This window comes from Somniosus microcephalus, chromosome 6, assembly GCF_052327205.1.
Source record: "Somniosus microcephalus isolate GS21.2 chromosome 6, FLI_Smic_1.0, whole genome shotgun sequence".
NCBI lineage: Eukaryota > Metazoa > Chordata > Chondrichthyes > Squaliformes > Somniosidae > Somniosus > Somniosus microcephalus.
In genome coordinates, this window is record NC_140992.1 from 19,873,518 (window position 1) to 19,885,850 (window position 12,333).

Sequence of the window (12,333 nt, forward strand, 5' to 3'; positions counted from 1 at the left end):
GTACGCCTACGTGGCGTACCCAGACGGGCGGGAGGACACTGTCTCCCTACGAGACCTCGCACCCTCAGCCGATCCGGAAACACCGCCACCACCCCCCCCAACCTCAGTCCAGGTAGACGGCATGCCGGAACCCCACGAGCCCTCGCCGACCACGCAAACACCAGCATCAACACCGGATAAGGCACCAGCACCGGATAAGGCAACACCACCGCTGCGGCGATCGGAGAGGCTTACGAAGCCTCCGGACAGACTGACCTACCAGAATTGGTAGTACACTTCACCCCGCCGGACTTAATTCTAAACAAGGGGTGAATGTGGTAAACCACGTTCACTATCGTTAGCACTGTTCACCACTGTTCGTTATAACTGTATCACTGACCACTATTGTATCACGGTACGAGGTCGCCTCTTGCCACACTGCTATACCTGGGATGACCACTGCCGACTCCGCCTTGGCTCCACCCACCAGGCCAGGTATAAAGGTGAGCGACTGGCTGGTATTCCTCCTGCTTGGATCGGATCACCCACGAGAGTGGGCTGTTATTTAGTCAATAAAAACCTTTAGTCACCTTCGTAACTCTTCGCCTTTTATTGGAGGAATTGATAGGTATATCAGTGAGATTTCTAACTGAGTCTGTGTAGAAGAACTCAGGTTAGAAGTTAGACTGTCAGTGTTTGACAGCTTCAAAAAGCTGTGAAACACTGATATTTCATCTGTCAAAACGTCTTGACAGCTGAAATATCAATCTGTGACGTCGCCGGGTGGCCCTTAATTGGCCTGCTGAGCCCGCTGGGTGGGCTCAACAAGGTCAATCAAGTTAAAATCGCATGGATTGGCCGCATCGCGATGGAGGCGGGACTACAACCCCGAAAGTTGCAGTCCCGCCTCCTTCCCGACTTCTGAGTGAAAAATCACCCCCTAGGAGTATGACACTCCAGAAGCACAACCCTCACTGGACTTGCCTTACAAGGCGGCGATCCCACAATTTGGCGCTTCCACTGGGAACGGCGCCTTGCAGGGAGAGAACCTCAGGGAATCACGAGTGCGCAGCGCATGATCTTCCACCCAAGGAAATCACGAGCTGTGCACCCACGTTGCGCTTCCTGTGAGGGCTGCTTCCCGCTGGGAGCACTCCTATTACTGTTTGACTAGAAATGGGAGTAGAAATGAGTTGCGTGTTGTATGCTTGAAATGTTGGCAATTTTGAATGGTCTCTAAAAATCGAATTTCTTTTCTCTTTCTGTTTCTCACCTCCCCCCCCCCCCCCCCACCCCCCCACCACCACCTTCTTAAATCAAGCACCAAGAAAACTCACTACAATCGCTTTTCAGTTATCAACGTCATTGGACTTTGTAACAATAAAAGAGCCGCACAAGGAAGATGATGAATGGGATAATATTTTTACAGAACTAGGGGATGATACATTCAGTTGGCACAAGGTATGTGTAGAGGTGTTTTGTCAGTTTTAGCATATTAATATGTTTATTTACCTAGAATTACATAGAATGTACAGCACAGAGTTCGGCCCCACTGGTCCATGCTGGTGTTTATGCTCCACACGAGCCTCTTCCCACTGCTTGGAGTAGAGAAATTGGTCCTTTCAAAACTGTATGAACAGGGGCTCCAACAAACGCATATTTAACATCGATTGTCATGTTGGAATAGCAGCAACGGGTCTTATGGCAGAGGCACGGTCTCTTACTGATATTGCAAGGGAGGAAGCTTTCAAATTTAGATCCAACTACGGATACGATGTTCCACTGAGGCATCTGGCAGACAGAGTAGCAATGCACATCCACACATACATATTTATACTAGCTGAAGTGCCCGGCGGTGCCGAGGGATTTTTGAGGGCATGTTGTTGTTGGAAGAGAGAGAGCGACTGGGGGGAAGAGAGCGCGCGACTTGGGGGAAGAGAGAGAGCAACTGGGGGGAAGAGAGAGAGCGACTGGGGGGAAGAGAGAGCGCGACTGGGGGGAAGGTGGGGGGAAGGGGGGAAGGGAAAGGGGGGAAGGGAGGGGGGAAAGGAGAGGGAGGGGGAGGGGAGGGAGGGGGAGGGAGAGAGGGAGGGGAGGAAGGGGGGAGGAGGGGGGGAGGGAAGGGGAGGGGGAGGGAAGGGGAGGGGGAGAGGAGGAGGGGAGGGGGAGAGGAGGGGAGGGGTGGGGAGGTGGGGGAAGGAGGGGAGGAGAAAGGGAGGGGGGAGCCAGCAGACCCTCTCCCCTCTGCCGGCGATAGCTCCGCTGAGCTCCGTGCCGTCCCACGCACTGACATGCCAAGCGCAGCCCCCCGATCAGCCCGAGCCCCGCCCTCTCAAGGCCGGGCCTGAGGCGGCTTGAGACGGCCGATTGCGGCTGGCCGGGCCCGGTTGCCTTGGTAACCCTCCTCCCCTCTCCGCCTCCCGATCTCCGGGACCGGGCCTGGGCCTGAGCGGCTTGAGACGGCCGATTGCGGCTGGCGAGCCCGGTCGCCGGGGTAACCCTCTCTGCTCCCCCTCCCCTCCCGAGCCCCGCCCCCCCGCTAACCTGCTCGCTTCCCTCTGGCCGCGCTCTGTGTGGAGGTGCGCCGTGCAGCGCAAGCGCGAGGAGCTTGCAGTGAGCCGAGCCAGCCTTTACCAAGATGGCTGGCTGCTGGTTCGGAATCGGGCCCAGCAGGGGGGGGTGGGGGGTGAGGGGTGGGAGGAACTTGCCACAAAACAATTGCCTAGGGTCCAGCATGGCTGGCAACAGACGCCCAGGCTTCGAGGCCTACCTGCAAAAACGGGGAAAGGTAGGAAAATTAATGAGATTAGATAAAAGATTTAGAAAGTAATTAACTTTTTTTTAAAACAATAAAAGCAACTTTTTTTTTAAAGACGCAGAAAGCGGGAAAAAGAAATGAAAAGTTTGGAATCAAGATGGCGGCGACTCACCTCGGTTCAGAACGATAAGGCCCGCCCACACATGCACCGATTGGTCGACCGTCAGGTCACCAAAGCGTAGGATTGGTCAATCGTCCTGTCACTCGACTCTAGGAGGGCCCGCCTGCACGCGCCAGGAACCCGCGCCAGGAACCCGCCCCCGCCACACAGCGATTGGTCGACCGTTGGGTCGCTCGACCGTACGATTGGTCGACCTCGACGTCACTCAATGCTAATGAGCAGATAATGAGCGGAATTTTGAACATTTTTGGGATACCGTGGGCGCAATTTTTGTCTCACTGAAACGTAAATACGCTTACGACCGTTCTGGAATCGTAAGCTTTCTTTTGATGTAACACACGTGTAGGTATGCTCTATAACTTTTGATTGTATAGCCGGACAGAGAGACAGAAAGACAGACAGAGAGACATACCATTTTTATATATATAGATAGTGCTGTGAGGCCGTTTGGAAGCAGCTTTATTATGGGGTCTTATGCCGAGAACGATGGAGCTCAGATGTACATGATTGACCCTCCAGGAGTGTCCCACGCTCTAACAAAAGACCCAGAATTTTCCTGCTTGTTTTCCTATTTTTTTTTTCCTCCCCCTCGCTTTTGGATATTCTTGGCCGAAGTGGAAAGTAGGCGACTTAATTGTGGCTGTTAGGGCAGCATGGCGTTTGGTCAGACTTTGTTCTCCAAGTGGAAAAAGCCCCAAAACTTTGCTGTCCTTGCTTTAAGTGTGGCATATTCTATTGAACGGTATGTACTGCAGTCTGATTAGAAAGAGGTGAAATATTTTTTTTTAAGTCTCTGTTAGAAGTACTTGTTAGGAGGAACATAGACATACAATAGTCCCCTCCATACGATGCGACACATTCGCGCTTAACTTGAAAGAGGTTGTCAAGACGATAGAATTATAGAACTGCTCCATCACCCATGCATTTCCAAAGCCAGGGAGCATAGATTAAAGACCAGGAAAAGGCAAGTAAATAGGTGGGTCATACAGAACTTCCTTAGCTTAAAGGGGTGAGGACAATGTGCAACAAACTGCCAGGGAGGGGTTCAAGGTTTCAAAAACTGGAATAGGCAGCTTCCTGCTCCTGAAGGGAATGACGGTTATGAAATAAAAACAGAAAATGCTGGAAACACTCAGCAGGTCAGGCAGTGTTTGTGGAGAGAGAAACAGAGTTAACGTTTCAGGTCGATGACCCTTCGTCAGAACTGGAAAAAGCTGGAGATGGAACAGATTTTTAAGCAAGTGCAGGGGCCGGGAAAGGGGGGAGGGGAGGAAAGAACAAAAGGGAAGGTCTGTGATAGGGTGGAAGGCAGGAGAGATTAAGAGACAAAAGGGATGATGGTGCAAGGCAAAAGGAGATGGTAATGGGGCAAGTTAAGAAACAAAAGATGGCTCTAGATGAGGTGTAAATGGCAATGGCAGAATGATCGACAGCGGCCATGGTTATGAAACAGTTATGAAATGTTGTGAATGATATAGAAATATCTCACCGGAAAGACGGGATAATTTGACTGGCAGTGATGGTCTTCTGCCTGAAATTCCATTACTATGTTACTCTGGGCCAGAAATTATGCTGTGGAATGCTAACACGCAAACGTTGAACCTGTTTCTTTACAAACCCTCCCTCTGCCAAGTTAGTGGAGCCTTTAAACTGTTTAAAAATAATAGGAATAACACCTTCTCCAAAATAGCGGGGAGACGAGTTTTCAAACGAACCGACCGACCATTCATTCGCTGCCATCCCTCTGTGTAGCTTCGGGGCAGACGTAGCGACTGCGAAACTTTCACCATTGTTTCCTCTTTACCCGTTTGTAAAGGATTTTCTGCCCTCTTTCCTGGTGAAGTACTACAGGAACGGGAATAAGTTTCTCACAACCTTTCCGGACGGAACAGCTCAGATATTGTATCCTTTGTGCGAAGTTGCTGAAATTAAATTGCATTGGATGCAGGCTGAACTTCATTAGGAAGATCGACATGCAGTAGTCAGTCCCCTCCATGTGATGCAACACATTTGTGTTTAATTTCCTCTGGCAAACATTTAGATACAATTATTTGTGCGCTGTTTTAATGCAGTTGTTAACTTGTTTATTTTAAACAGATATTTCTCCCCACTTTCCCTTGGGGGTGAAATTGGCCTACACCAGTAGTCTTCTTCTTAGGCAGTCCCTTGGAACCGAGGATGACTTGCTTCCACACTAAAAATGAGTTCTCAGGTGACTGAGTCCAATGTGGGACCTACAGTCTCTGTCACAGGTAGGGCAGACAGTGGTTGAAGGGGCGGGTGGCTGGGGCGCTTGGGTTGACGTGCGCTCCTTCTGCTGTTTGCGCATGGCTTCCGCTTGCTCCCGGCGAAGAGACGCAAGGTGTTCGGCACCTTCCCGGATGCTTCTCCTCCACTTTGTGCGGTCTTGGGCCAGGGATTCCCAGGTATCGGTGGGGATGTTGCACTTTTTCAAGGAAGCTTTGAGGGTGTCCTTGAAGCATTTCCTCTGCCCACCTGCGGCTCTCTTGCCGTGTCGGAGCTCCGAGTAGAGCACTTGTTTTGGGAGCCTTGTATAGGGCTGACGGAATAAAACTCACTACACACTTGGTTTGAGCATAAAGCAAGGCTTTAATCAACTTGTTTCAGAACATGGAGGTCTAGTTGTACTTCACTAGTTCCTGTCTTACAAAATGTCCCTGGAAAGCTGGGGCCGACGCCCGAGTATTTATACTCCTTGGACGGCGCCACCAGCTGGCCGTCCAGCGTTATTTCACGAGTAGTTTCTTGATGAATGATGAGATTTATAACAGGGCATGCGGACGATGTGGCCCGTCCATCGGAGCTGATCGAGCGTGGTCAAAGCTTCGATGCTGGGGATGTTGGCCTGAGCGAGAACACTGACTACACCGGTAGTAACAAAACAGGCGCAGGACAAATCTGCAGCCTGTTTTTTTACACTGCGTCCGATTTTCTTTTCCGCTGACCTCAATGGTGAAGAAAATCGGGCACTTCCACAAGCATCTGCCCAAGTGCTACCTCTCACCGGAGTGCGTGGACGCAGACAGTAGGAGACACAGCATGAACCCAATTCTGTCCTCAACCACCATCCACAAACACACACTTTCCAGCAAGACTCACTTAGACAGCAGTCAGAACTGGGAACCCTGGCTGAATTTTCCCCCTCCCTAGACAATGGACACTGATTGTAGCACCACTCCTGCTGTCCTGAGCGTGGCTGACTTACCCCAGATTGAGGACCAAACCTGGTCTGTGTGGCTCTGTAACCACACCAGGTGGTGTATTTACCTGCTAGCCCTGTCCAAGAGTTCCATTTCTTTGTTTCAGAGCAAACACCTGTTTGTTACCTTAAAATTTGATTGCCGCGGTGTTTCCTTAACAACAATAAGTTACCCCTCTGGGAATCTGGCAGTCCTGGTGTTTACTGACCAGAAGAAGATTACCTGCATAGTGCAGGAGGACAGAGCTGCAGATCCGACAATCCGAGCAGTATTTAGCTCCTATGGGAGGTGCACCTGCTATCATCCAAATGGCGTGGTCTGGTAGGTCACTTTATCCTTATGATTAAACCGCACTCAAAACCTTATCCTTTCTAAAGATGGACACAATCTTTGATTAGAAATAGAAACAGAAAATGGTGGAAGTACTCAGCATCTGTGGAGAGAGAAACAGAGTTAATGTTTCAGGTCGATGACCCTTCGTCAGAACTGGAAAAAGTTAGAGATGTAAGGGTCATCGACCTGACGAAAGGTCATCGACCTGATGAAGGGTCATCAACCTGAAACGTTAACTCTATTTCTCTCTCCACAGATGCTGCCTGGCCTGCTGAGTATTTCCAGCATTTTTCTGTTTCTGTTTCGGATTTCCAGCATCCACAGTATTTTGATTTTGTACAATCTTTGATTAGTTATCCGCCCCAGATGGGCAGGCATGCCGCGGCACATAGTTTCCAACACTGCTCTGATAGAATAGTTAGTTTAACCCATGGTCGCAAATGAGATATCAAACTATTCATCATGGTTTATAATTCAGATTGTGTCTCCATTCCAAATAAAATATGTATTATGTTTCCAAAGCAATTGATGGTCATGTGGACCTGTGTGCTTTTTGGCCAGTAAATGTATGATTTAAACACCATCCTAACTCTTCTTTCTATATCCCATCCATCTCTTTCATGCTCAGCGACAAACTTTTGGCAACTGCCAATTTTCCTTGTTTTTTGCCCTCTAACCTTTCACCATTCCCCCATCAGATTCCTACTTTACCACCCACTCACCACCACTAACCTCTTTCCCACTCATCACCGCCAACCTCTCTGTACCTGCATTCTTTCCTACTGCTCCCTCCCTTGATGTTTTATGCTGCCCCATCATTAGGAACATAAGAACAGTAGGAGGCCATTCAGCCCCTTGAGCCCATTCCGCCATTCAAATAGATCCTGGCTGATCTGTATCTTAACTGCATCTCCCCGTCTTGGTTCTATTGGTTCCTTGCTAATGTTATACCAATATTCAAGAAAGGGGAGAGGGATAAACCAGGAAACTACAGGCCAGTCCGCCTACCATCGGTGGCGGGGAAGTTATTGGAAACCATTACCAGGGACAAAATAAACTTTCACTTGGAAAGGCATGGGTTAATCAAGGAGAGTCAGCATGGATTTGTTAAAGGCAAATTGTGTCTGACTAACTTGATTGAATTCTTCGATGTGGTAACAGAGAACGTTGATCAAGGTAGTGCAGTAGATGTAAATATGGACCTTTTGGAAAGCATTCGACAGAGTGCCACACAGGAGGCTTATTAAGAGGGTGGAAGCCCATGGAATTAAGGGGAACGTGGTGGTATGGACACAAAATTGGCTCAGAGACAGGAAAAAGTGGTGGATGGATGTTTTTCAGACTGGGAGATGGTTTGCAGTGCTGTTCCCCAAAGGCCAGTTTTGGGTCCATTACTTGTTTCAATTTTTCTAAACAATCTAGACTCGGGTGTAGGGAGCAGCATTATAAAGTTTGCCGTTGATATGAAACTTGACAAAATAGTAGATAGTGATGAGGATAGTTATAGGCTTCAGGATGACATAGACAAGATGGTGAAATGGTCAGAAGCATGGCAGATGGAGTTCAATGCAGAGACGTGTGAAGTGATGCACTTTGGGAGGACTAATACACTATAAATGCCATGATTCTGAAAAGTGTAGAGCAGAGAGACCTTGGTGTCCATATCGACAAATCCTTACAGGTGGCAGGGCAAGTTGATAAGATGGTTAAAAAGCATATGGGTTCCTTGGGTTTATAAAGGCAAAGAGATCATGCTAGAACTTTATAAATCACTGGTTAGGCCTCAGCTGGTGTATTGTGGACTATTCTGACGAAGGGTCATCGACCTGAAACGTTAACTCTGTTTCTCTCTCCACTGATGCTGCCTGACCTGCTGAGTTTTTCCAGCATTTTCTGTTGTTACTTCAAAAGTACTTCATTGGCTGTAAAGCGCTTTGGGATGTCCTGAGGTCATGAAAGACGCTATAGAAATGCAAGTTCTGTCTTTCTTTACCATGAGGAGTGGCACAGGTAACCTGCTAGTAATGAATATCTGTGAAGGTCTAACGTGTAGCGATGCCTGATGAATGTGTCGATAGGTGACAACCCCCTGTGCCTCTTGTTTTATACACAGGATAAACATTAATGTTTTGGGCGGCCACTATTCGGATAAGCATGGCACCCGAGTGAAGCGATGGTACTGGCGAGACCGTTTGTCCCCTCTTATCATCATACCTTTTAAACCAATTTTCATATCATTAAATGAAAACATCGGTGTCAGGATTATAGCACAAGAACGGATTTTTATTACTTTTCTGGCTATGGGGAAGCAAGCAAAATTCAACGTGGGAACGAAACTGAAGGTAAAATAGTCAGCACGTTTAATCTGCTTGTATAACTTTCATCCCCCATGTTTATTTCTCCCAGTCCCTTATTCCAAACCCTCACTCACTCCAATGATTTGATAATTGGAAGTCCAGTGACTTGGCAATAAAGGTTGCAAAGAAGTTTACAAATGATTTAATTAACTCGTGTGGCGATTCCTCAATCCATTGATTCTGACAGGGAGCCTCACCCGCAGGTCTCTGCAAATCCCAGGTGTCCTCCACACGATTTTCCACTCATTGATTTTGATGGATGGAAAACCACAGGCTGCCACCCGTAATTTCCCCAAGATACGCTCATTGCAAGCAGTAGCCCCCCCACCGGGACTGCCAGATCGTGGAATTGCCCGTGTCGTCCCATCCCACACTGTAAACATGGAAAGATTATTTCCTGTAGTCCAATCTCAGCCAGGATGGAGGGGCTGAGGAGAGACTGGGCTGTTCCCCGCTGAACAAATTGGAAGACAAGTCACTCAGAGCTGCTGCTTTGCACCTCCCAGCAAATGTGTCTGAAGAGAGAAGACTGCTCGGGTTCAACTTAAGATAATTGGCAAAAGATCCAGCGGGGCGACGAGGAGACACTTTGTCAGGCAGTGAGTTGCTATGACCTGGAACACACTATCTGACAAGGTGTTGGAAGCAAATTCAATAGTAGCTTTCAAATGGGAATAGGATATATGTAATACTATGTGTAATATACTGTACTTGAAAAGGAAAAATCTGCAGGGCTGTGGGGAAAGAGTGGGCGATTGGGACTAATTGGATAGCTCTTCCAAAGAGCCGGCACAGGCACGATGGGCCGAATGGTCTCCTACTGTGCTGTATGATTCTATGTACCCGCCCTGCTGTATGCCTCAGAGACATGGACCATGTACAGCAGGCACCTCAAAGCACTGGAGAGGTACCACCAACGCTGCCTCCGCAAGATCCTGCAAATCCATTGGCAGGATAGGTGCACCAACGTCACTGTTCTTGCTCAGGCCAACATCCCCAGCATTGAAGCTTTGACCACGCTCGATCAGCTCCGATGGACCGGTCACATTGTCTGCATGTCCGATACAAGACACCCCAAAACAAGTGCTCTACTTGGAGCTCCGGCACGGCAAGAGAACCCCAGGTGGGCAGAGGAAACGCTTCAAGGACACCCTCAAAGCCTCCTTGAAAAAGTGTAACATCCCCACCGACATCTGGGAATCCCTGGCCCAAGACCGCACAAAGTGGAAGAGAAGCATCCGGGAAGGCGCCGAACACCTCGAGTCTCTTCGCCGGGAGCATGCGGAAGCCAAGCACAGGCAGCGCAAGGAGCGCACGTCAACCCAAGCAACCCACCCACCCGCCCCTTCAACCACCGTCTGCCCCACCTGTGACAGAGACTGTAGGTCCTGCATTGGACTCATCAGTCACCTGAGAACTCATTTTTAATGTGGAAGCAAGTCATCCTCGGTTCCGAGGGACTGCCTAAGAAGAAGAAGAAGAGGAAGATTCTATGAATTCCAAATGTGTAGTGAATTAGCAGATTTCAGCTAGGGCGCCAGTTAGAGGAGCTACAATTGGCCTCAGCTCCTGTGGATGAAGGGGTGCCCGCTCCTCATCCCTGTCCAGCAACCCTGGCTGGAATGGTGGTGGTTGAGGGATGACAGGATCAGGCTTGGTTGTGAGCAAAGCCTCCTGTGCCTCCCCCTGCCCCCACCCTCACCCCAGCACCCCCACCTCCCATCCTCAGCAACCCCACCTCCCGTCCCCAGCACCACTTGCAGCTGAATGATCCATTGACATTGTCAAGTTTCACACGTACAAATAAATGGCCACTTGGGGCAAGGAGGCAGCCAGCACCTTATCCCAGCAAGAGGCAGATCCTTAAGGAGAAGAAAGGAAAAAAAAATCAGTGCATTTTTTTTTCCCTAAAAAGATGTTGAAGGTAGATCTCCGGGAGCAGTAGTGCCCCAGCCTGTGTCTTGACTGACACATGAAAAAAATTCCAATGTATTACAAGCCAAATGAATGTTGAGTGTTTAAATGTCTTAATCCAAATGTACACTCTCGGGAGCCGCAAGCCTACATTTCGTTGTACTGCACTTGTGCACTAACAATGACAATAAAGTTGATTATTATTATTATTATTATTTAAGCAAAATGCAACATCCTCAACTTTTATAATCATCTTCGTCTACTTGTTCCATTAATTGAATTTTATTGCTTTTTTCCCCCCTCAACAGTTTAAAAAAGCATCAAAAAAATTCCTTACAAACACTTGCATAACGGAGGACGATCTTTTCCTTCAGGCCAGCCGGTTAAAAGTTCAAACCATAATCAACAAATTGTGCATTGCCCTGAACTTTCCAAGCAACGACCCAGAGAAAATTGCACTTCCGCTTTATCTTGCGTCCCAACAACAGAGGCTCTCCCGGCTCTATGCCAATACTAAAATGGAAGAAAGCGTTGAGGGGGAAAAGGTCGCCTGAAGGGCTACAGAAGAATAGAAGTCGGAATTAGCTGAGTACAATTTCTATGTGTGTGTGGAGGGGGGCGCGGGGGGAGAATTGGTGGTTTTATATATACATGAAATAAGCTCTTGAATTTTGATTTGACCTAAAGGATTTTTCAAAATGAAAATATGTTCAAGCAACCTTCCCAGTATTGGACCTGTGCGAGTAACACTGGCTCAAGTATGAACACTTTGGCTTTGGATTGAAGATCCTGGCCTCCGTTTCCAAGTTAGGTCCACAACAGTTTTTGATTTTACAGAGTGGATCTATACCAGTGTGACTGAAAACTGCAGCAGAAGGATGGGACTGGTAAATCGAGTGTCCATCTCTTCCCACTATAAGGTAAACAAGTGTTGTCTTAGCTGAGTGGTCCCACCTTGTGTGCTGTTATTCTATAGTCTATTAGATGAAAGTCTTTATTACCAAGATAATGACAATTTATTCTTCAAACTATTTTTGGATCTGTATGTTAATCTAATGCTAAATGCTTGTTCGTCAATTTTAAACAAAAGATAATAAAGTTCAGCATCTTTCTAATGTTGATTATAAAAATGTTCTGTTCGTAGTATTCCACCTTCTGAGTCTCAGAGTATCATCAGGGGAAGGCACTGGGAGAAGGGAAGGAGAAGAATTGGCAGCAGTGTCACCCACTGGCCACTGACTAATGGCTGGATTAATACTACCATCAGCAGAGGCACGGGAGTGGATCAGTTGCAGTGGGGAATATTTCTAAAAAAAAAAAATGAAGATGAGCAAGGCATCTGAGGGTTGAATTGAAGGCGTATAAAAGTGCCCTCATACTAACCATCAATTATTTCAATTTCAGTAAATTAGGTGTTTTAATTGTTTGTACATTTCCACTGTAAATGCCATCAGATCCCCTCGCCAGTCTGTCTTGACCTTAAACTTACCATGAAGTACTGGTTCCCTCAATCCTCAATCCGCACCCCCCACACAACTCCAAACTGTTTTTCCCTCCTTCTAAAGGCAGTAACTCAAGCTAGGGTACAGT

The 12,333-nt window shown here is 47.9% G+C and overlaps 1 protein-coding gene across 1 annotated transcript in view; it reads left to right on the forward strand.

The window, feature by feature from the left end:
- Positions 1-11,858, forward strand: part of LOC147115516 (glutamate-rich protein 6-like) — a 56,047-nt gene extending 44,189 nt beyond the window's left edge. Inside the window, exons 11-15 of the mRNA XM_085989812.1 lie at positions 1,301-1,440; positions 4,735-4,820; positions 6,308-6,460; positions 8,586-8,814; positions 11,052-11,858. Coding sequence (XP_085845938.1) covers positions 1,301-1,440; positions 4,735-4,820; positions 6,308-6,460; positions 8,586-8,814; positions 11,052-11,297 — 854 coding nt within the window. The 3' untranslated portion in view covers positions 11,298-11,858. The remainder of the gene's footprint in view (positions 1-1,300; positions 1,441-4,734; positions 4,821-6,307; positions 6,461-8,585; positions 8,815-11,051) is intronic.
- The last annotated feature ends 475 nt before the right edge of the window (positions 11,859-12,333 follow it).